Source organism: Anomalospiza imberbis, chromosome 2 (assembly GCF_031753505.1).
Source record: "Anomalospiza imberbis isolate Cuckoo-Finch-1a 21T00152 chromosome 2, ASM3175350v1, whole genome shotgun sequence".
Taxonomy (NCBI): domain Eukaryota; kingdom Metazoa; phylum Chordata; class Aves; order Passeriformes; family Viduidae; genus Anomalospiza; species Anomalospiza imberbis.
This window is the reverse complement of record NC_089682.1, coordinates 25,181,038-25,202,703: the sequence shown is the minus strand read 5'-3', so window position 1 is coordinate 25,202,703 and position 21,666 is coordinate 25,181,038. Positions and strand designations below refer to the sequence as shown.

Below are 21,666 nucleotides of genomic sequence, written 5' to 3'. Positions count from 1 at the left end.
TTTGCACCAGGCCTGATACTAATAACTGTCAAGAAGGCATAACGGAGGCTTGGTCAGTAATGATACATTAATTTCTGCAAAGAATTAGAAAAAAGTTTGTGACATATCAAATGTAGTTTGTACAAAGCTGTATTCCCTTCTGTGTAACCTCATGCCATTTAAAGGGATTATGCTTGGATACAACTCAGTAAGGGACCAGGTGGGTTTTTTAAAATCTGATTTACATCTGACAGTAGCTAAGCAAGTGCATCCCGTTCTGGCTAACCACCCTTCTTTTTATGGCAAGGAAGCCCTCAAAACTAGGTCTCCAAAACTCTCTAAGTACCGTGTGAGACAGAAGCAGCACTGTAAGAGACAAGACTCCACCTACACCTTCAACTCTTCCTGTTCAATTTTATGTAAGCAAAAACAACCTCAATAAGGCCACACAGTCAAGTATCTTAACAAGTTTACACATAATGTTTTTACCCTCAGTCACATGTAATAATAGAGCAGGATAAAACCAAAATCCTTTCATTTCAAAGTACTTCTTGACTAGGGATCAAAGAACATCTAAAAACATAAGATGTTAGAGGGTTTGAAAATGGAAATGAAAACACATGCACAGGGGGGAAGGAGAGAGAAATGGACCTTTTTTTTGAATTTCACAGTGTAGGCATGTACCTGAATAAAAAACAATACTTTTTTTTTTTACATATTTGATCATAACTATCACAACTTTAAACAAATCCTCTTTTTCCCCTTAGGTCAGGGAGGGGGACAGAATAAATACACACTCAAAAGCAAAACAAAAACAGTTTTCCATCTCAACCAAATTTATTTTCCCCCAAAATAGTCACTGTCCAGCCTAAGAAAATGAAATGCTTAACAATCTCAGTATGTGTCCTACAACCATTTGTATCTCACCTCATTAGCATTGTGTGCTAACTCTAATCACTCAGGCACAGCTAAGCAAACAAGTTACAGCCACGGCACAACCACTGTGAGATACCTTATCATATGATAGTCTCTGCTGGTGTCATTTATATAATGCAGCTTACTTTTCTTCTAAACACTTGAAGAAATCAATGTGGGTAAAGGCAGTTTCATTGCCACACATCTCTTTCTTCCCTTCCTAGAATATATAACTTCAGAGCCACCATAAAAGCTAAGACTACATATCTACAGTTTTTTATACACTAGAGGATTTAAAATTAGAACAAAAATCCATTTATCTAAACACCTAATGCCTATGAAGTTTGTGAGAATTAAAACAAAAACATACATGCACAAATAACTTTACTCATTTATTCTTGTACTCAATTTGCAGAAGTCAGGTTACAGCAGACTGAGGGGATTTAATTTAGTGAAACCCAGGAGCTTATTTAGTCATGTCCTGGGAGCTCTCCATAGAATGCATCATCCTATACAGAATTTCTAAGTATTTACAGAATTTTCAGTTACATTTCCAAGAAGAAAGAAGTGTAGCGTCATACTGCCAATGTCAGACCATTTTACAGAGTACATTGAAAACAAATGAGATGTCCAGGAGGAACATTTTTTTCAGAGAGACCTTAACCAAGAGCATATATTTCAACAATTCTATCTGGATCTTTTTAAAAATCAATCTATTGTAACACTGATAGAAAACACATTTTGAATTTGAGCTAGCAAGGCTGCAAGTTCTCCTAACCACTTATAAAATACGTAAGGCAAAAAACAGCACTTTTATATTTCAACCTCACGATTAAGGCATAAAGGCACTTAAAATACTTCTGAACTAGGAAAATCCTGAAGTGAGGTGTATATATAGTTACTAGGAAGTAAAGAAAAATGGACAGTGTAGGATTATCAACTCAAGAAATGCCAATTCTCCTAATGAAGACAAACTTAGAAGAGTAGGGACACAGGAAGGCAACAGAAATTACAAATAACCTAGATGAAGCTTCTCATGAACACCCACCTATTCACACAACTTCAGAGCTTTGTTTCAAACAGCATTACATCCTTGTTTCAACAAGGACAGCAGAACAAAGAAAGTCCAGTAGCAGGACAGTGACAATGCATTTGGTTACAGAAGGGAGGAGAATTCCAGAAAAGCCCTCTCTGTAGGATCTTCAACAATATCCATAAAGCAAAACTTAGTTGAGAATAGAAATGCTCATAACAAGTTTCACAGAAACAAGCAATAAAATAAAAGAAACAGTGCAGCAAAATTACAACAATGGAATTCAAATAAGAAGAATTCCGTAAACTTAAAAATATGGATAAAAAAAGAAGTCCCACTAGTAACAACATAAGCAGAATAGGCTCATGAGAATGATAATTCCTTTAGAAGTTAGTGGTATGTCAAAGAAAGAACAGAAAAAGTGAATGCAAACTGACATGGAGCAAATATTCCAAACATATACACTGACCACAAACACACAAAAAGAAGCAGAAGTAAGCAGGAGATGTCAGGTCACCATTTAAAATACAACTAACATGGTCATGAGGGTAGTAGTAAGAAAGCGTTCCACAGCATGCATACATATATGAAGGGGTAAAGTTAATCTGCAACTCCAGTTACTAACACACTAAGAAGTTCTTGGTATGTCATACTTCCTTCTACCACCCCCCATCCTCCTCATAAAAAAGTCAACTTCAGGCAACTCAAACATATACCTACAAATGCATAAAAGCAGGTTAAAATTACTATTTTTATAAATTACACAGTACCTGTTGTGCTGATTTGACAGTAAGAAAACTAGCTATATCCATATCTGAAACCAGAGAGCACAAGTGAAGTTCCAAAAAGTACTGGAAGAAGCCAAACACAGTAATTTTAAAATGAAGGAGGAAAACAGAGAAAGCCAGTGAGCTACAGCTCAGTCATTTCAACTTTGTAATACTCAATGGACTAAGCTTCCTGAGAAGGGAAAAGCATAGCCACAAACAGAAAAAACTTCCATAGAAGAAACTGAACATATGAGACAGCAGTCCAAGAATGCAGGAAGTCTTGTAGAAGCCAGAAGGGATAAACTGTTGTGGCAGAGAAAATAAGAGAATACACCTATAAAGTGGAGGGAAAAGGACTTGGGAGAAAATTCTTCTGAGGGCAAGAAGTGAAAGTAAAAACCATGTCAGCCCCAGGGATCAGACAGGGTTGAAAGGAGTCACAAGTATCAGACTGCACTTGGTACTAAACTTGGCACTACAGCTTGTCTCTTCCTACTTAGAAGGGTTACTTCACCCAAGTATTCTTAATAAAACAAGAACCACTTAATTCCAGTTACTGGCAACTTCTAGTTCTTGTATGTTCACTGTTAAAGCATTTCTATTCTGGAGCTTAATTATCTAGCGAGATTCCAGGAGTTAGAAGAGGTCAAAACTGATGAAATCCAAACAAAATCTCTGCAGCAATGATTTAAATGAATAGCAATGAGACAAGAGGGTCATCGTGGCTGATGCTAAAACACTAAAAACCAAAAACAGGCTTCAAAAATTGTTTCTCAGGATAAGCTGCATCTGAGAGATTTCTAAAGAACATTAAAGCCAAGACTTACATTGTGCTTATGTCTGGGAGAAGCTGGTTGAAAAGGGCAATGAAGCTGCAGATCTCAGACTAGCATTTTGCAGCAAATCAAAGAAGAAAATAAGAGGATGCAACCAAAGGAGAAAAGGTAAGTTTTAAAATGGACTTTTGCTCCCACAACCTCACTGCAATCAGGCATCTGAATAGCTGCCTCATAATGGGGGTGGGGGGAAGGCCACGCCCAAGACTTTAGCACAGCCCCAAAAGATGTTTGTTTTCACTGGAGCTGTCACAAAGGAAACAGTGGTAAAGTCTTCCAGAGACCCTGGGTAATTTTATCCTACCAGGTTTATACCTAATCTCTGAAAATAAGCCAAGACAAGGAATGATATGGGGTAAATGAAGGAAATAAAGGAGACAGATAAATTATGTCACCCACAGCAATGTCCTAGTGGATTAAAAAGAAATGTTACTTCTGATATTCAGATGACATTTACAGAAGGCACTTTGACTGCATAAAGTTCAAAATAAAACTTCAGCAGAAGGATGAAGCCTGTATGAAGAAAAGCTGAAGGCACATGAACAAGAAAGAAAAAGAAAAATCACAAATACATTTGCTTTCAAAAGTAGATCTTGATAGAATTGGGTTTCCTTCCTGCAGTTGTTTACTTCTAAGTAATGGGATATATTGAGTAAATTTTTGTCAAAATCAAAAGCACCAATTCAAAGTCTGTTAGCATCTGAGTCAAATTTCCATATTCTAGGAATTCTGACCAAGGAAGTGAGAGCAGCCCAAATGTGACAGCCAAGCAAACAGAATGGGGAGTTTTCTGCACACTTACTGCTAATTCAGAAGCCAACCCATACAGTGAACTGGGGTGGGGAAGTGCAAGTTCCCAAGCGTTAATCATTGCTGTGAATGACGTCCAGTAAATAAAATCAAGCTTAAACAAAAAGCATTAGAAGTTTTAATAAATCAACCAACCATCAACCTCTACCCAAAGCAAGAATTTCTGCAAATATGCTCTCCCCTTCAAAACTCACCATTTGATTTGATTTCTCGTACGTAGTTACTTGGAAACCACCCTGTTTTTCCATTCAAGGTTCCTTCCCACCAGCCTCCTTCTTCCACTCTTGTAACATGAATAACATCACCTTTTGAAAAAGAAAGTTCATCTTCATTTGTCTGTTGAAAATTAAATTTGGCTCTCACCACCAACTGATGGTTGCCGTTATCTGTCATATCCTAGTAAGAGAAAACAAAGAATAAAATGATCATTAGAGACGTAAACAATATTTCCATGAGCAAAACAGAAATGTCCATAAAATAGAAATAGTTTCCTCCATACACATCAGTCCCTACACATTTTTACTCAAAAGCCTTTATAAGGAGCGATTTAGCATTTCTAGAATTTCTGTCATTTTTAATCTACAGATTTTTATCAGCCATGGAAGTATATATTTTACTTATTACAGCCCCTCCAAATCAGAAGGGGTTAACAGCCAAAATGAGAATAATTATTGCTCTCACAAAAAAAAAAATAAAGAAAACATATACGTTTTCTATAATTAGCATAAATTGAAACTGCCTTTGACAACAAGAAAGAAACAAAGGCTTTACATTAGAGAGTTTTTTCCTAAAATTCTCTGTGCTGCAAGGAGGGAGAAACTGAGTTTGGTTTAATTTCATTTTGGATATATCTAGTTTGCAGGTCAAAAACTTTTCCTCTTCTTTTTTCCTGTAACAGATCAGGTTGGTGGCTTCCAGAGCTGAAGGTACAAGTCTCCATGGCTTGCCAATGAAGGAGTGTTCTTCCACAACACCAATGAAAGAGTTATGCAACTTACCTTGAATAAGTACTCCCAAATTATTTCTCTGAAGGTTAGCAAAGCTGGAAGCCTGCAGCAGTCAGACTTGCAGCTGTCCATATACACTGTGCATGTATGCTCATCCCCTACCATGGACGTGAAGGCAGATTATCATTCTGTCCTAACATCTGAATGATCTTACAAGTAACTAAAAAGTCTTTCAAATTAATGATTTTTCAAATTCAGCATTTTGTCCCTAGATGCCAATTTTGGGTATCTGCCCCATGCAAGCATTTCATGAGAATCTGGGCAAACTTTTATGCTAAAAAAGTGCAATACTTGGAGAACTTTAAAAACATTGCACTGGAACTGAGAGAATAGCACTACAAATCATGTTTGTCTCTATCATAACCAAGAATTTATATCGGTACAGCTAAAAACATAGCCTAGTGAGAAAATGACTGTGTAAGCAGTCCTAGTCAGCTATCCAGGCAGAAGAATTTCACCTACATATTGCCTATATAACTGAGGTGATGAAAAGACTGCATGTTGTCACTAGGATCTTACATGTCAGCTTAATTCAAACCCCAGCAATCATGTTATTGTATCAGAACTCAATACTACTTTCATCAGAGTTAGCAGCTGAGAAACTTCAGGAAAATGAGGGCAAATACAACTTTGAAAATATGCAGAAAGTCCCAAGATAGTGTAAGTTCCAGCGTTTGACAATTAGATCAGCACATTTTCAAACAAGTGCCTCTGCCTTAGTTTTCTGCTGGTACATTATTGTGCTTTCATCCTCTCTGCTCAACAAGAGAGAATGTTTTGGTTTAGTAAACTGTAAAAAGCCACAAAATAAGCAGAAACATTGCACAGTGAGATCAACTACAAACCCTATGCTCTGCCAGTATGACTTTCCAGCAGAGGAAATAAGTACAAACTTGGTGAGAACGGTTCCAAACAGATCATCTACACCAACAAAACCAAACTAGCAATTTCCTGGGTTTGGCCACTAGATCTTTTCCCCTCCTTCTTGCACTTCTCTGCTCTAACTTTACACAGAGCAACTCAGATCACCAAAGTGATAGAAACACTGAAAACATCAATTACTTCAGTGATCCAGCTAACAGCCAGTCCCACCAACTGCTGCATCTGCAAAACTGAATGGGCTGTGAACAGCAGAACAGGAGCTCGAATTAGTGGCCGAGAGCAAAAACTTGCACAGGCTCTGCTACTAGATAAAACACGTTACACCACACCTAAGAAAGCCACGGATAAAGCAGCTTTCATTAGAGTTCTGAACCCTCCTTGCAAACCTTCAGTGAATAAAAGTACGTTTTATCACGATTTCCATGAGATATGCAACCCTGAATTCAGCTGTACTATAAAACAATGTCCCATACAACTCAGTTACCCAAAGGCAAGTTGAAGGATCAACCTTGAAATAGAACAGAAAACAGGAACAACTACCAATACCATCAAAATTAGAAGTATCACCTTCAAAGAGGTTTGAATAACCTTCAATCATCACCTCTAAACTCAGAGAGAAAATTAGATTTTTGTCTTTGGAAAATCAAGTCCTTACACTGAGAAGAAAAACATAAATCCAGGAAGATAATGTCTTTGCCAACAACATGGAGCACTAAAGGAGGAAAAAATAGTTTGAAGTTCATAAAAAGCTGCATGTATTTTGAAATATCATAAAAAAAGCTGCAAAAACAAACTCACAGGCTAAAAATACAGAACTGAAAGAGAAGAAACAGTTACTTTGCTACACTATAATTTACTTACAAAGCTCATTTAAAAAAAGGGGGAAAGAAAGGGGGGGGAAAATACCACACCACAGCATATTTCATTCTTCCAGAACTTACCAAACTCCGATACTGTCCCTGAAAGAGTTTTGAAGTTCTACTGTGTGAAGACTGGGATCCCAAAGAATCAAAGGATTTTATCCGATGAGATGAGGGACGTGCACATACAGAGTCACTGCCCAGCCCAATGTCTGTATGAGGGTGGGGAAAAAAAGTAAATACTAGAATTTTAACAATCTGCATCTATAACTTCTGCTTATCTCTGTAAAATTCACATGCTTAAAGCAGATTTGATCTGCAGTTACTCAGTAATTCAAGATTGAAAAAATGATAGCAATAAATCTAAACTCCTGAGACATCGACAATTTCTTCCCCACACAGACAAGAAAACAACTTGGCCTGTTTAGAGAGAGGAGGGTTAGGGCTGTATTTCTTTGTTTCTAGTCACTACCAGTCTATTTAAAGGTAATTAACCAGCATCATTTTAGCTAGTAGCCAAGAATTTTGACTGCATAAAACTTGCTTGAAGTGAAGCCAGCCACATCTGTTTCTTAGCTCTTCCCACAGCCCCCCATCTCCTTCTCAATTAAAACATTCCTTCCACTGTCTTTTTTCCTACATTCCTTTGCCTCATCCCATTTTTTTTTTGCCAACTAAGCTGTTTTTTCTTCTTTGGAGGGAGGACTAGGAATAGAAGAAACAAAAATGCTGCTTCTCAAGTAAATAACACCCTCTCAAAACATTTCCCCTTTTCCATTTGTCTCTCCTCTGAGAAGCACACCCATGTGATATGTTCACCTGAAGGGTTGTGTGCCATCAGGGGCTGCTGGGGTCCCTTGTGGACTGGGAGACACCGAGGGAGCAGCAGGACAGTGTTACATCGCAGTTTGGGGTTTAGGTTAGGGGTTCTGATCTGTTAGCTAGCTGTGTTCTGTGTACCCCCGTGCACACCCTGTGTCTCTTCCCGGCTGTTCACTCCGGGTCCCTGACTGTTGGAGCTTCTACTGTCACTCCTGTGACCACTTCCCATCCTGCCCGGAGGGTTCGGTGCCCCTCACTCCGATATCCCAACCCCCATCCACCCCGATCGCGCACCCGTTGGGCGCTGTGGTCCACGTCACTGCCACGGCACCTGCCCCCATTGGGCAGGAGGGCCCCTGCTCTCCTCATCATGCCCCGATATAATCTCCGCACCTTGGAGTGCTCGGGGCCGTTTTCCTCATGTGCCAGCTGGGAGCAGGTCACGGCGCCTCAGCATAGCTCCCCGCGGCAATAAAGGACTTTCAGCCTTCCACGCATGGGGAATACGGACGTTCCTTCACGTTTTACTCGTGTCTCTCGCTCGCAGTGGCGAGAATCTGCGGCCAACCCCACCCCGACAGTGGCACAGAGCTGAGTCCGGAAACACGCAGCGATCCTGGGTCCCGGAGAGAGGCGGTACTGCTCTAGGTGCCGGAGCTGCCCGAGGACCAGGAAAACACCACGAGATACGGCGAGTGGTGCCCCACGTTGGGCGCCACTCACGGCTGCACATTACTTTTCTCGGCCCCGGTCAGCTCTTGAGCGCCCGGCTTAGGCATCTCAGCTTCTTGTCGGGGCCGGGGCTTGCCGCAATTCCCAGGTGCTTCTGCTGCCACGCTCTGGGATGGGCTGCTGGCCACGCTTCTCTGTCGGCGCGAGGGAAGAAACAAAGAAGCAGGGAATTCATCCAGCCACCACGCTGAGACGCCCAAGCTGGGCGCTCAAGAGCTGACCGGGGCCAAGAAAAGTAACGTGCAGCCGTGGGACAGGGCTCATCCCACCATCCCAGCCAGGAGTGGGGCAGCTAGGGACACCAGGGCAGCCTCAGCCCTGGACACTGGGCTGGCACCTCCCCGGGATGGGATGTTGCCAGCCAACAAGAGCGGGGGTGTCCTGTGGCTTAGTGAGCCACAGCCATCCAGGTGCTGCACCAAAAGCAGCTCCCAAGAGCCAGGTTCAGTGCTGGCTGCAGTCTCCTTCCTTGATCCCACCACTCCAGAGATTGATACTTCGATGGAGTAAAAACCCAGAGGTCCTTCATCAGTAATCATGCCCATTAATCATATTGCTCATTTCGTAGGAAGGCCTATCTCAGAAGAACCTGTGTATGCCTGAAATTCCTGCAGATCCACATGAGGATCTGAAATCCATCTTCCAATACTAGAGCAGAGAGTTACAGTCTAAAATGCCTGCTACACAATCACCCAGTTAATGAAAATTGTTTGGAAGAACAAGAAGGTTTATGCTTGCTCCTACAGGAATGAGACAACACCACAGCTTGCATGTGGTTTTGATTTTTGGTTTCCATACCAGCACCCCATGCCCCCACAGTGAAAGGGATCAGCCCAGGTCTCTTCCAACCAGCTGCATATGTGGCTCTTTGACACAGGCATTGATCCATAGACATCTGGACAAAACAGGCACACTTTTTCTCCACTTTAATGATGGCAAAGGCAGCAATGGCCAGTGTACAGCAGTTTTAAAGATGTACTGCACTGGTTTGCATTTGCAGTTACACTTGAGATGAGAGGCAGTATCTCCAACTAGTCTAAACAGCTTCAAAGAAGTCAGTGGTATTACTCCATGCCGATTCATTAAAACTAAGATTTGTTTGCAAAACTTAAAAATAAGGGGTGCTTTCTAATGCAAGGGAAAAAAAATAAGCCACCAAAACCACAAAGTCTCTCATTAAACAGATGAGAGATTATAAATGTGATAAGATACTTATCTCATTAGTATTAAATGAAGTAACACTTATGCATCACTGACTTTTCTATCACCTTCCTTTTCTTCCTCACACAAAAACTGATACATATGGTTCAGTTTTAGACTCTCTCTCAGACTCTGACCTGATGACCAGTACTGAATCTTGCTGCTGATGGCAAAAAAGGAAGAAACCAAAAGGGCCAATGTTAACATTTCTTGACTGTCCCAGGGTCCAGCTGGCATAATTTAGCACAGCCTCACCCTACAATGATGGATGGACACTTCTCACCTGTCTGTTATTTCTACAGCTCTCTCCCCTCCCACTAAAGAACGTGAGGTGAGTGGTTCATGACTTCTAGCTGGTAAATGAATGAAATGTGGCTTGAGGGATCAAAGACATTGGATATCCTTTTGTTATTGGCAAGAAAGGATAGCACTGGGAAATGTAGGCAGGGATAGCAAAAATGTTGCCAAACTGCTCAAATAGGAGAATGACAGAATGGAGCAAAAGTCAACTTTAGTAGTTCAAACTTGGAGGAAAAAAAAAGAAAAACAACCTAAAAAGCAGGCCTTTCTGAAAAACATAATTTTTCTAAATTGCTTGCCCGCTTAAAGGCTTAACCTTAGCTCTACCAACAAAGTTTCCTTCTGCAGAAGATGTGACTAGAGAACCCAGAGACACTGCAAAGTTTTAAAAACATGAACTTCAACAAAAGCTCATTTAAAATGCTGCATATGTTCACCTCATCATGGGTACCACACAGATATAAATATACACTGAAGCAAGGTGAAAGTAACAGTAAGCCAGCACAAGACAGAGCAGTCTACTTACCTGCAGTCACCTTATTTAAAGCCACAAGAGAGCTAAGAACTTTGCTGAAATTCTGTCCCTGATACAGGTCATTTGCATCAAAAGTCTGAAAAAGAACCAAAAAACAAGTAGTTAGGTCATAGAAACAAGCCTTTAAGCTTGTACATACAAACCACAACTGTAGAAGCTATTGCACGATCAAAGTATCAATATTTTAGTGGTTGTTATGAATCAGTAAAACTGGGGGGGGGGGGGGGGGGGTTCTCCTCAAAAAAAACTTAAAAACTCCAACAAGCTATGACACTTTTACATGGAAAGATAATATAGCAACAGCTGCATTTGAAAAATACTGAAGAACTGAGAAAGTAAAAATATCAAGTATCATTTAAGTTACAAGAATGTTGAATAAAACAAGTATCAGAAGTTTTCCTAAGACATTTTGGCAAAAAAAATGTTACTGGGTACCATTACTCTTCTTTTTCTGTAGCAGTGCACAGGCATTGTACCTGATTTTTCATAATGTACTTTGAAAATAACTACAAATACTTTAAGAAGTATTGCAACCTACATGTTATCTCTTTACAAGACACAGAGGAAAGCAGCATTCCTGAACATTAACGAATTTTAAAAAGAATTAAATTGCTGGACAGGTTAGATCAAGGATGAGGTTTGGGAAGAGGACAGATGAAAGGAGAGGTTCATTTTATTTTTAAACTGTGGTAAGGCGATCCAAATCTTGAATTATTTGCAGAAAACACTCCAGCAACTTTCAAGCACTGGGTGATGACATTAAACATCTGGATTTTTTTTGGGGAAAAGAGGACATTCTTTTAAAAAAGGAAAAAATCGCACAAACCCATATTTGCCCGAGGTAATGGAAACACTCATCCAAAGTCTCATGAAAATAGCTCTTGCAATAGATTCTGCATAGGTTGAAAGAACTCACAGAACTCCTTTGTACAAGACTAGAAAGCTGACAATAAAAGACAGCTGCTGCAGTTCTTCCAATTGATTTAAGAAACAGAAAGATATTTAGTTTTCTGCAATGAAGCAGTTTTTATCTAGAAAGTCAACAAAAACTAGTTCACTTTTCTGACAACAGTCCCATCCCACAGACACTATCAGAAAATCCTTACCCCAGAAAACAGCCTTCACAGACAGGAGAGGAAAAACTCATAATCCCAGGGGAGAAGCGAGAAAGGAACAAAGAAAGGCTAGTTTAACCCAAGAGAAGCAAAAGTGTTAACAAAAGCTATGAAAGTAACCACAGAAGGGGCTGCCAGACCAGTTCTGACTGGTGATGCAATATCACAGGAAAGGTAGAACAGATTTAGGAAACATTTAATGACTGTGTTAGTCAGAAAAAATAAAAAAAAAAAAAAACCCACTCCCAATGCATCCACAGTATTTGAGGTGCCTGCATACATTCACATGCTCATTTCTCACCCCTCAGACTGAGGATCATCTCTGGTCCCAGAAAGCAGCAGTTCTAGCTGGGCTGTACAGGTGCCTCAAGCTTGAGTAGCATTTACACAGCTCAGAAAAGCAATGCCACACAACACACAGAGCATCAAGCAGTCAGAAACACACAACAGTATACTCCAAGCAGTTCTTGCTCACATAAATTAAGTCAAATAACTACTTCAACAAGTTTCACTGGACTATAAATAATTTTAAAAGACTTCTCTTAGTTATTTGAAGCTGTAAGGACTAAGGAGAGGCATCAGGGAATGGCCTAGATGTGAATTTTGTAAGGCTTTTCCTCAAACACAAGGAATATTAAAAGACTATGTACACAAAAAAAAAACATTAAGGAGAAAAAATAATCTGAATTAACAAAGAGACATGATAGATTTTATTAACAGCATAATTTATAAAGTCAAAACCAGGCTGGAGATCAGCTTAACCACTGCTCAAATTGGGGAGAAAAATTAAGCTGCTATGGAACAAGAAAGTATTAAGAGTGTGAAATGTCCATTATTACGATACTCTTATTGTGGTAGTTTTTAAACAAACTTGAAGTGTAAGTAAACTTAAAGTGCGAACAGAATCACAAAAGCCTAGCCCTGATCCTAAAAAAATTAAATACACGGGACAGGTGCTCATGCAGAAACCAGAACTGGATCAGAAAGGGACAAGGGAGAAAGAGAATGACTAAGAAAGGGAACATTTAAAACAAAGGTTAAAAATTATAGCTTAAACTTACAGAACCTTAAAACAACCCAACCCTAAATCCATTTTAAGCTCACCTTCATTCTGGATTCTGACAGAGCCAAGAGCTCTCCACAGTCAGGCTAACTTGAGAACAAAAGGTTGAGAGGAAGCCTCGTTTCCTGCTATGCTCAGACTATAGGGGATACCAAGAACAATTTGATTGGATCATCCCAACACATACAGTGCCATAAAAAACCTGTATCCAGGACATGCATCCAGTCTGCTCCACAGGAAACAACACAATGGGAGGATGCAAGAAACATTTGCTTCCTTGTGATTTTACATGAAGCAATTCTGACAGGAAGCCACCCTTAGCAGCTCCTGGCCAGTATGTTCAGTAGCAGCCTACAAAAAAGGGGGGGAGGGGGACATGACACCCTCCACAAGGGTCTTCTTCTAACATAGCAAATGTTTAAGAAATAACTAACCTACAGATGTAAAAGGTGAGGGAAATAAGTGTTCTAAAGTTTTAAGGATAATGCCTGGTTATAAAATCCTTATCTAAAAAAAAAAAAAAAACCAAACAAAGAACCAAACACCAAAGAAATACACAACCCACAAAGAAAAAAAAAAAAAAAAAAAAGACCCCACCAAAACAAAAAAAAAACAGACAAAAAACCCCCCTGCCAACCACTTACACCCTTCTCCCATCTTAGTGGAGGTTTACTTATTTCACAATATATCTGAAAATTCTGACAGAGTAAGAAAATCAAGCAGCCAGAGAAAACAATCTACTCCAGGTTTTCAAGGGAAGTCTGACTTGTATGTGGCCTGTAATCTTTATTCTGGTAATTATGGACAAATCAACTGTAGAACTCTCAACATTTATCTTGATGTTAAAAAGAGTAACTTCTCATTCAGTGACACTGGATGACAAACAGCCCTCCTCTACCATACAGCAATTCTCCCAATTCTTCAATTGCAAAAATCAAAGCTGAATTTTGAGATCCAAATATCAAGCCAAACTATTTTTATAACAATAACAATATATTACCAAATAATAAGGTCTGCATACTAAATTACTTCTATAATACTGGCATAACCCACACTTCTAATCACAGCAGAAGCACAATATGAATTCAAAGTTTAACATCCTTACAGCTCTGTAAACCTAAAAACACAAACACTTAGAAAGGTATTACTTTGCAAATATTAAGATTTGTCTTTTGAATAGTATTTAACAGGTATATATAGATATTAAACAAAGCTTTATGGAAAAAAAATATTTCCAATCTGTCCTCAACTTCCAGGCAAACAAAATTTATAACTCTGTAGAGATTCTACCTGTGACAAAATTCACCCTTTTGTTCATTCAGTCCTTACTTTCCACCAAGAGTCAGATTAAACATTAGTAGGAATACAAGAATAAAACCATCATAAATCAGATCAGATGAGGACCCAGCTAAGCCAAATCTTTTGAGCAAACTATTTAACTATACCTTTGTTTCTAAATACCACAGAATTGCCTACATGCACATATGCCTTACATAAGCATTAAGATGAGAGCAGGAGAATGGGGTGATGCTCACAGTGATGGTGTTTGTCTTCCCAAGTTACCACTAGGAGTGATGCAGCCTGGCTTTCCTGGAGATTGCTGAACATCCATCTGCCTGCTCATGGGAAGTAAAGGATTCACCCCTTGTTCTGCTTTGCTGGCATGCACTGCTTCAGCTGCACCCATTACACTGCCTTTATCTCAACCGGGGAGTTTTCTCACCTTTACTCTTCCGAATCTCCCCCCCACCCCAGCAGGTCAGAGTGAGAGTGAGGCTGCCTGGGGCTGCACCCCAACAACACCCCAGTGGATACCATGTTCTACAGGCAGACCAGATCAGGCTAGCAGTGACCTTCAAACAACACTATCAATAACACTCTAGAGCACTCTGACACTTTTGGTCACTGACTGCCAAGGCCTGCCAATTGCCAGCCCTCACTCACAGATCCTGGCTTCCCTTTCCACACACCACACTAATTCCAAACACGCAAGCCTGGCTTCCCACAAATATATATGCATTTTCTGCCCCCAGATTTCAACTGGCTACATACTTTATTGATAACAATTTTATGACCTCTTCCAGGTCATTAATGAAATGTTACATAATGTGGTCGAGTAGCAACAGCAACAAAAGCCCTACAGCAAGATATACACTGGATGTACATCTTGTCAATTCCATTTGGAATTATAATGAAGTTTATTAATAAGCCAGTTTTTAAACTCGCTTCATGACAGCCATTTTCACTTTTCCATCACTGACATTTCTTCAACACCAAACAAAATGCCTTAGAGATTCATTTCATCCACATACTGGCTGTTCAACTACCATATTTACCCTCTGATTTTAAACTCTGCATAAACTCTGCAACATTCAAAATTACCTAAATGTATTATTAGGGCCATTTTTAGTCATCTAAACCACTAACCCCTAGTGGATGGAGACTTCTCATCTAATAGCAATAAGGAAATAAAATTAACATAACAATGCTTATCCCTCATGTCCCTGCAACAACCAGTACCTACTGAAAGGCAAAAACATGACGAGAGAACTTGATGAAAGAAAAATGAAATGAGAAAATAAAGCTAAATATATATCTAGTGAGAGCAGACCACAGCATGCAGTAAGCCTGCAGCAAGATTCTTTTCTTCAAATCAGCCAGTTTCAAGGCCTCATGTAACCTTCATACTATTTTATTTCCCCCTTCTAAACCTTAAAGTCAGAATCTAGTTATGGAGGAAGTATTCTTAAAATGAAGGTACTTCACCTGATAAAGCAAGGTCTACAACTGAAGACAGGAAAAAAAATATCAGGGGTAGGTGTGTCAAGCTTTCATCTGACACATACTTTCTTCAAGTATGTTTTCTACAAACCTTAACTTTGTTGTATCCTTAAATCAGCAGAGCATCAGTAAGGTTGTATCTAACAGTCACAGCAAGAAAAGTTCATATACTGGTTAAGAGTAAAATAGAAATGTTTTTCCTTGCTAAACTAGTGCCTGAATATACACAGGTACAGCATTCCCAGTGAGTATTACCACTTAAATCATCTGACAAAAATAGGTGACAGCTCTCTTTACAGTCCTGCATCACCAACTGCAGCAGCTGAGGAGCAGCCCAGGCATCTGTGCAGCACAGATAGGGCAGCTGTTGCCAACCTCACCAGCCAGCCCCAAAATAAGCTGTAAGCCCTGGGCTGTGTGTACTAAACCAGCAGGACACTTTCCAGCTCCGTTTTGCAGCCTCAGGCCCCTCGTGCAAAAGATCAGGAGAACATTGGCTCGCTCACCCGGAGGAAATGAAAGGAAATGAGAAGAGTGGCTTGACAAAGCACAGCGTGACACCACAACCTGTCGTGACACCACAACGTGTGGATCCACCTGTTCCTACTGCACACACTGCAGTGTTCTCAGCCACGGGAGCATGAATAAAGAAGTGGTAGGAAAAAAAAAAAAGCAACTAATGTTTAGAAACAGGTGATTGCAAGAAGCACTAGGAATCCCAACACCTTGTTTGTTGTGCCACCACCCCCAGTGTGGCACAATCCTTGGAGCAGCTGGAAAGAGGATGCCACGGAGGCCATCCACAATTCACCTTCCAGCAATGACATCTAATACACCCAAGCTGAAAAAAAGATCCTGTAGGTAAGCCTACAAGCAAATCACAGATTTGTTCATTTATTCTCACATTAGGTCAGCTCTAAGCAGTGCTGCAGCTATTATGCAGCAGCTGCTGCTCGAGCTGTGCATTATCATCTGAAAGCTGCAGCAGTAAAAGGAGAGATAAGAAAAGCAGGGAACTATGACAACTGAGAGGAAAGGAAGGGGTGAGGGGAGAAGAGATGATTACAAATGTTCTGGAAATCTCTATAAAGCATACTGTTGCCCAAATGTAACACTGTACAGCACAAAAGAAAGCTAAAAAAGAAGTTCTCTTTCGAAAATTAAGAGTAAGATAAAAGGAAAGGTTTGAAAATAACTGGAAGAACAGCCCTGCAGTACATGATTTTGTGCCATTTGGTAACATTTCACAAGAGAAACATCAGTGGTAAAGAATAAATAAAACTTAAGAGGTGGTCAGGAATAAATTTTGCTGCTCATATAAACCTGTTCCTCAAAAGTAAAAACCTAACTGTACTAAAACACCACATCACCTAGAAAGCTTTAATTCCTGCAACTAGTAATACTTTTAAGATATGTTATCTACAAAAACAAGCAGAACCAGCTGTAAAAATGTATATGGAAGTTTGTAGTGTCTGTGTGCATGCATCCAGACACACATTTAAAACACAAATCCAAAGAGGACAAAGGTTAAAAAACCTGTTTTAGAATCGTAAATCTTTCCAGCTCCAAGAAATTTTGCCCAAACCCAGACACGTCAAAGCACTAAGGATTCTACAGAGCATTAATTTCAAATGCTAAACAACATCACACCTAAGAAAGTGATTCAAAGTAAACTTCTCACAAACACAACCTATTTTTCATCAACACAAGCAAAAATATAATTTGAAAAAAAGAAACACAAAGAAATGCTATGTTTCCTTTTGGAGAGGAACTGTACAATTTCTTAAGCTTTCCAAATCTGTTTTTAGAATGTAGCACTGCAAGTTAGTATTCTTAAATGAATTCTTTTGTAAGACGTCATAGAATTTAGTATTTTTGAGCATAAACACCAACTTCTTTGCTAGTAGTAGCAAAGCAAGATGTAATTTAAAAAGTATAAATAGAAATATCAGCACTGCCTACACTTCAGTAAGTAAGAAAACATAAGAACAAACCTATTCCAAATTTCCACCTGCACAGCAAAACAAAAACTACATTTATTACACCTTCATCCTAAAACAGATTCAAAATTGCTTTGTCGGTTTTGGTTTATAGGTGATATCACAAAGCAATAATCTCAGTTGACATAAAGAAAGACAGCCAGTTGCACACAGTATTAATACACAATTGAATAACATGGCTTAAGGAAGCTCACACTCCTGGAACTACAGGCAAAGTTGTTGGTATTCAACTACCAAAGAAAATTTGATCAGGACACTGAAGCTGAGATGTCTCAGTTCCTGCCAATGTAACAGGTTACACCTACATGCTTGGCTGAAACAGCAACTGCCATAAGCACCTTCTAGTGCCAATGAAGAGAGGCACCTCAACAGGAAAATTGGCCAGAAACATACCCTGAGAAATTCAGGTTATTCAGCCAGCAAAACCTATCTGTTCCTGGTATACACAGACAACCTCGTAAGCTAGTCTCCCAGAATCAATCAGGAAAGACAGATGTGGAAATGCAGGCCAAAATGCAAAGGGAATACTGTGTCCAAGTAAAAAGACACACAGCATTGAGCAAAAGAAAAAAACAAGTATACATTTGGAAATACAGACAGCTCTGCTATCAAGCAGAGTAAGCAGTCAGTGATAAAAATGGTGAAACTTCATTTTTACTAGTAACTGCACAAGGCAGACACTGCCAGTACATCTTATAAACAAGAACATGGTTAAATAGTTATTTTCTTGGAGAAAACCACATAAGCAAGTGTTTGTAAAAGATTTTCCCAAATGAAATAGACTGTAGAAAAGGAAAGCAGCTTCTAGGTCTTACTACTCTCTCCCAACCCTACCCATCACAAGAACAAAGCTAACACCTACTCCAGGACTGCGATGCTGATTCTGAAAGCAGACACGACTACTTCATGAAACCAGTGCCCTCTTGTATGAATAGTCCATTAAAGATCAATGACACATGAGAAAGCCTGTGAAGTCAGTTTTTAGGGCTGCTAACAAGCCAGATGCTGGTAACCTGTTTGGGTACATTTGTCAATAACTTGCAACTACAAAAAAACAGATCTAGCAGATTTTGGTCTTCCGAGTCCATGTGATGTCTGTAACACTATCAATGGGCACTTTCCCAAGACTACAATCTCTCTTAGACATGAACAACTGCAAGTAAGGGGAGTAGCTGGTCCCTTGAGTGGCTGCACTGCTTTTTAAATTTTAGTATTAGGCTATGATTTTGGGAAGCTACTCCTTGATTCCACAGCTTCTGCTACTTCAGACTCTGTTGGGCACTTATCCTTCCACCAACCTCTTTCAACACTGACATGATGGAGCAGCATGGAGAACATAAGCCTTCCTGAGTTTCAATTTAGAGCATGTCTGTCATGCCCTGTAGTACTAGTACTAACTCACAGATAAGTGTCCCACCTTCCCCTCCACAATCCATAGATGACTGTCAAACTTTCAAGTAAAGTTACTGCAACAGAATCTGTAAACTGTTCCCATTTTACAGGAGGAACATACATTATGGCATCATCATTTTCATACATTCCCAATTTCTTCCTGACTTTTCTTTTTTTTTTCCTCAGTAAAAGAATTAAAAAGAAACAAGTTATGAAAAAGCCTTAATGAAAGAACAATCTAAAAAAGGTCTCTGGCACAAGCTCCTGACCAACACTTCATGCTAACTCAAAGTATCAGAAGCACTGAAAAGGAAAACTGACCTGAAATAGATCAGTCAGTCACAGTGGAAATCAAAATCACACGAGAGCAACAATGACCGTGATTAATACTACCAAAACAGGATGCCCAAATGGCCTGGCCAGGGTCTGGAAGTAGTTAATGAACATAAGCACTCAGAATGAAATCATCTCTTTCCCAATGGCTGAACTGAGTAGTGACACAAATATTTTAAGGCTCAGATTAAACCAGTTCCTAGGAAAGAGGAAGTTGATATATTCAGGAAACTTTCAATTAGGTTTCAAATGTTACAAAGGGAGAGTCTGCTTCTGGCATACTTGAATTGTAGATTTATTTTCTAAAATAAAAAAAAAAGTACACATCAGCTAAACTGTGAACATCTCCATACTCTTACCTAAAAACACAGGAAGGATGGCTTGCCACAACTGATTTCAGATGCCTTCTGTCTAGATACATGTTCTGCCAACATTTCAACTAATTTCTGAAGTATCAGCTTAGTTTCAAAAGCCATGTTGTATGGAGAGATGAAGAGAGGCCTATACAATGAAGCAAAAAGCTTAATTTACATAATGAAAATTTCTGAGAGGGGAAAAAAAAAACTAGGAAAGCCTGCTTCCAAAATAGGGATTGTTACCTGCAATCCAAATCTCCATTTGCAAGTCCAAGTACCACAGGCACACAGCAGGATTGCTGAGACAGACTTGTTTCAGAACAGCAGTGTTCAGAGAAACGGGCATGCCCAGAGCATGTCAGAGAGCAAGAGCTGGAGGTGGGTGAAAGAAGGCATCTTACTGCAAAAGATTTTGTACTACACGAGGTTATCATCTCTCTCCTAAAATAGTCTGCTGGCTGTTTTACTACACTACCACGTGCTCCAACCACAATTTAAATACCATCACATGCTCTCATTTCATCTGGAACAAATGTGTGCAGCCAAGTGATCAGATGATGCACGGATTCAGCATCAATGGAGAATGAACTACAGACAGAGCACAAGCCAGAAGCACAGACCCACTGACCTCAAGCGTACTTAGTCCCATCACTGCTTATCAGCTTGGGAGTCTCCTCTTGCTGTGTGCACACATAGTTTTTAAAATAAACATATTAACAGAAGAAACAGGAAAATCCTTGTAGCATTAAATATGTATTAGTAGCCAAGGAAGACAGACTGAGGGGGAATTGATATTCTGGTAACAGTCAGAATTTGACTTAGTGTGGTTAAATAGGTGTAAAAAAAGTGGGAGGGGGGAATAAAGATAACAAAGAAATGCAAGAATTAATGAAAAAAAGGAAAAAAATGTTACATGCTTTTGGTGAGAAGGAATTTAATCAGAAATCTCAATCGCTTCCTTAATACACTGTGAAAAGTGCCAAAAATTTAAAATAAAGGCTTAGTCAATTTTCATATAGCTTGTTGAAACTTTCATTTAATTTAGAATCACAAAACAGAAAATAAGTAATTCTCAAGTAGTTAGTAGAAATGAACAAGCCCCAAAACCAACACTTCAGGCTTCAACCAGAGTAAATTCATTCCAATACTCCCCTTTTAAGAACTGATTGAAGAACACAAAGCTGTATGCAAATCCCTGAGCTACAGCTCCTCCCAAGCACACCCTTTTCCATCCCTAGGTTACCACTATGACTCCAGACAGTACAAATAATCTTTAAAAAGGGGCCTAGGGCTGGATCTCTCCCTCTCTTGCAGGTTTCTGCAACAATGTGGTCCAGCATCCTCCACCACTTATTAACACTCATTTTGAAGGATCAGGCAGAGGGCTTTATCCAGGGAGCAGGGACAAGCCTCACCACCACCTGCTGCAGTGACCAACCCCTCCTGCTGTGACAGGGCTGGTGGAGCTGCCTGGGCAGCCCTGGGGCCCTGAGTCTTCGGCCAGGAAGAAAGGAAGCTGAAGCCAATCTAATGCAACAGCCTGTAAGGTGAGGGCATCCAGCAGCCACCAGGCCAGCAGACAAGTCATCTCTCTGAAGGACGAGGCGGACACCTCAGGGAGAGACATGCAGCACATGTCTGGGTAAAACCATTCCTGCTCAGGATCTGCAAGCCCACCAATCAGTGCAAGATTTCAGGAGTAAAATCTCCCAGACCTTCTCTCACACCACCTTACACACTTTTCACTCAGGGGACCATTAAAGTGAACTCACAAAAAACTAATCCAGCAGGTAGAAAGCTTGCTGCAAATTTCATGAGCTAAACCAGTCCAGTATCAGACAAGACCAGCACCTGAACCAATGCATGGGAGAGAAATAGCCTATCTGCCAGGGGGACACAAAAAAAAACCCAAAAAACAAACCAAAAAAAAACCAACCAAACAAAA

General features: G+C 39.9%; 1 protein-coding gene across 8 annotated transcripts in view; it reads right to left on the bottom strand.

Moving 5' to 3' along the window:
• Positions 1-21,666, bottom strand: part of ARHGEF7 (Rho guanine nucleotide exchange factor 7) — a 116,010-nt gene that overhangs the window by 59,649 nt on the left and 34,695 nt on the right. For 4 of the 8 annotated variants that reach the window (XR_010995932.1, XM_068180166.1, XM_068180167.1 and 1 more), the window contains exons 3-6: positions 11,790-11,823; positions 10,673-10,758; positions 7,174-7,304; positions 4,538-4,739 (exon numbers count right to left, since the gene is read on the bottom strand). Coding sequence is in view for 7 of the 8 variants with exons in the window: in XM_068180166.1 (XP_068036267.1) it covers positions 4,538-4,736 (199 nt within the window). In the remaining variant the exon portion in view is untranslated. Of the gene's footprint in view, positions 1-4,537; positions 4,740-7,173; positions 7,305-10,672; positions 10,759-11,789; positions 11,824-12,900; positions 13,270-21,666 lie in introns of those variants that run through there. The other 4 variants (XM_068180169.1, XM_068180170.1, XM_068180173.1 and 1 more) reach the window with 2 other exon arrangements.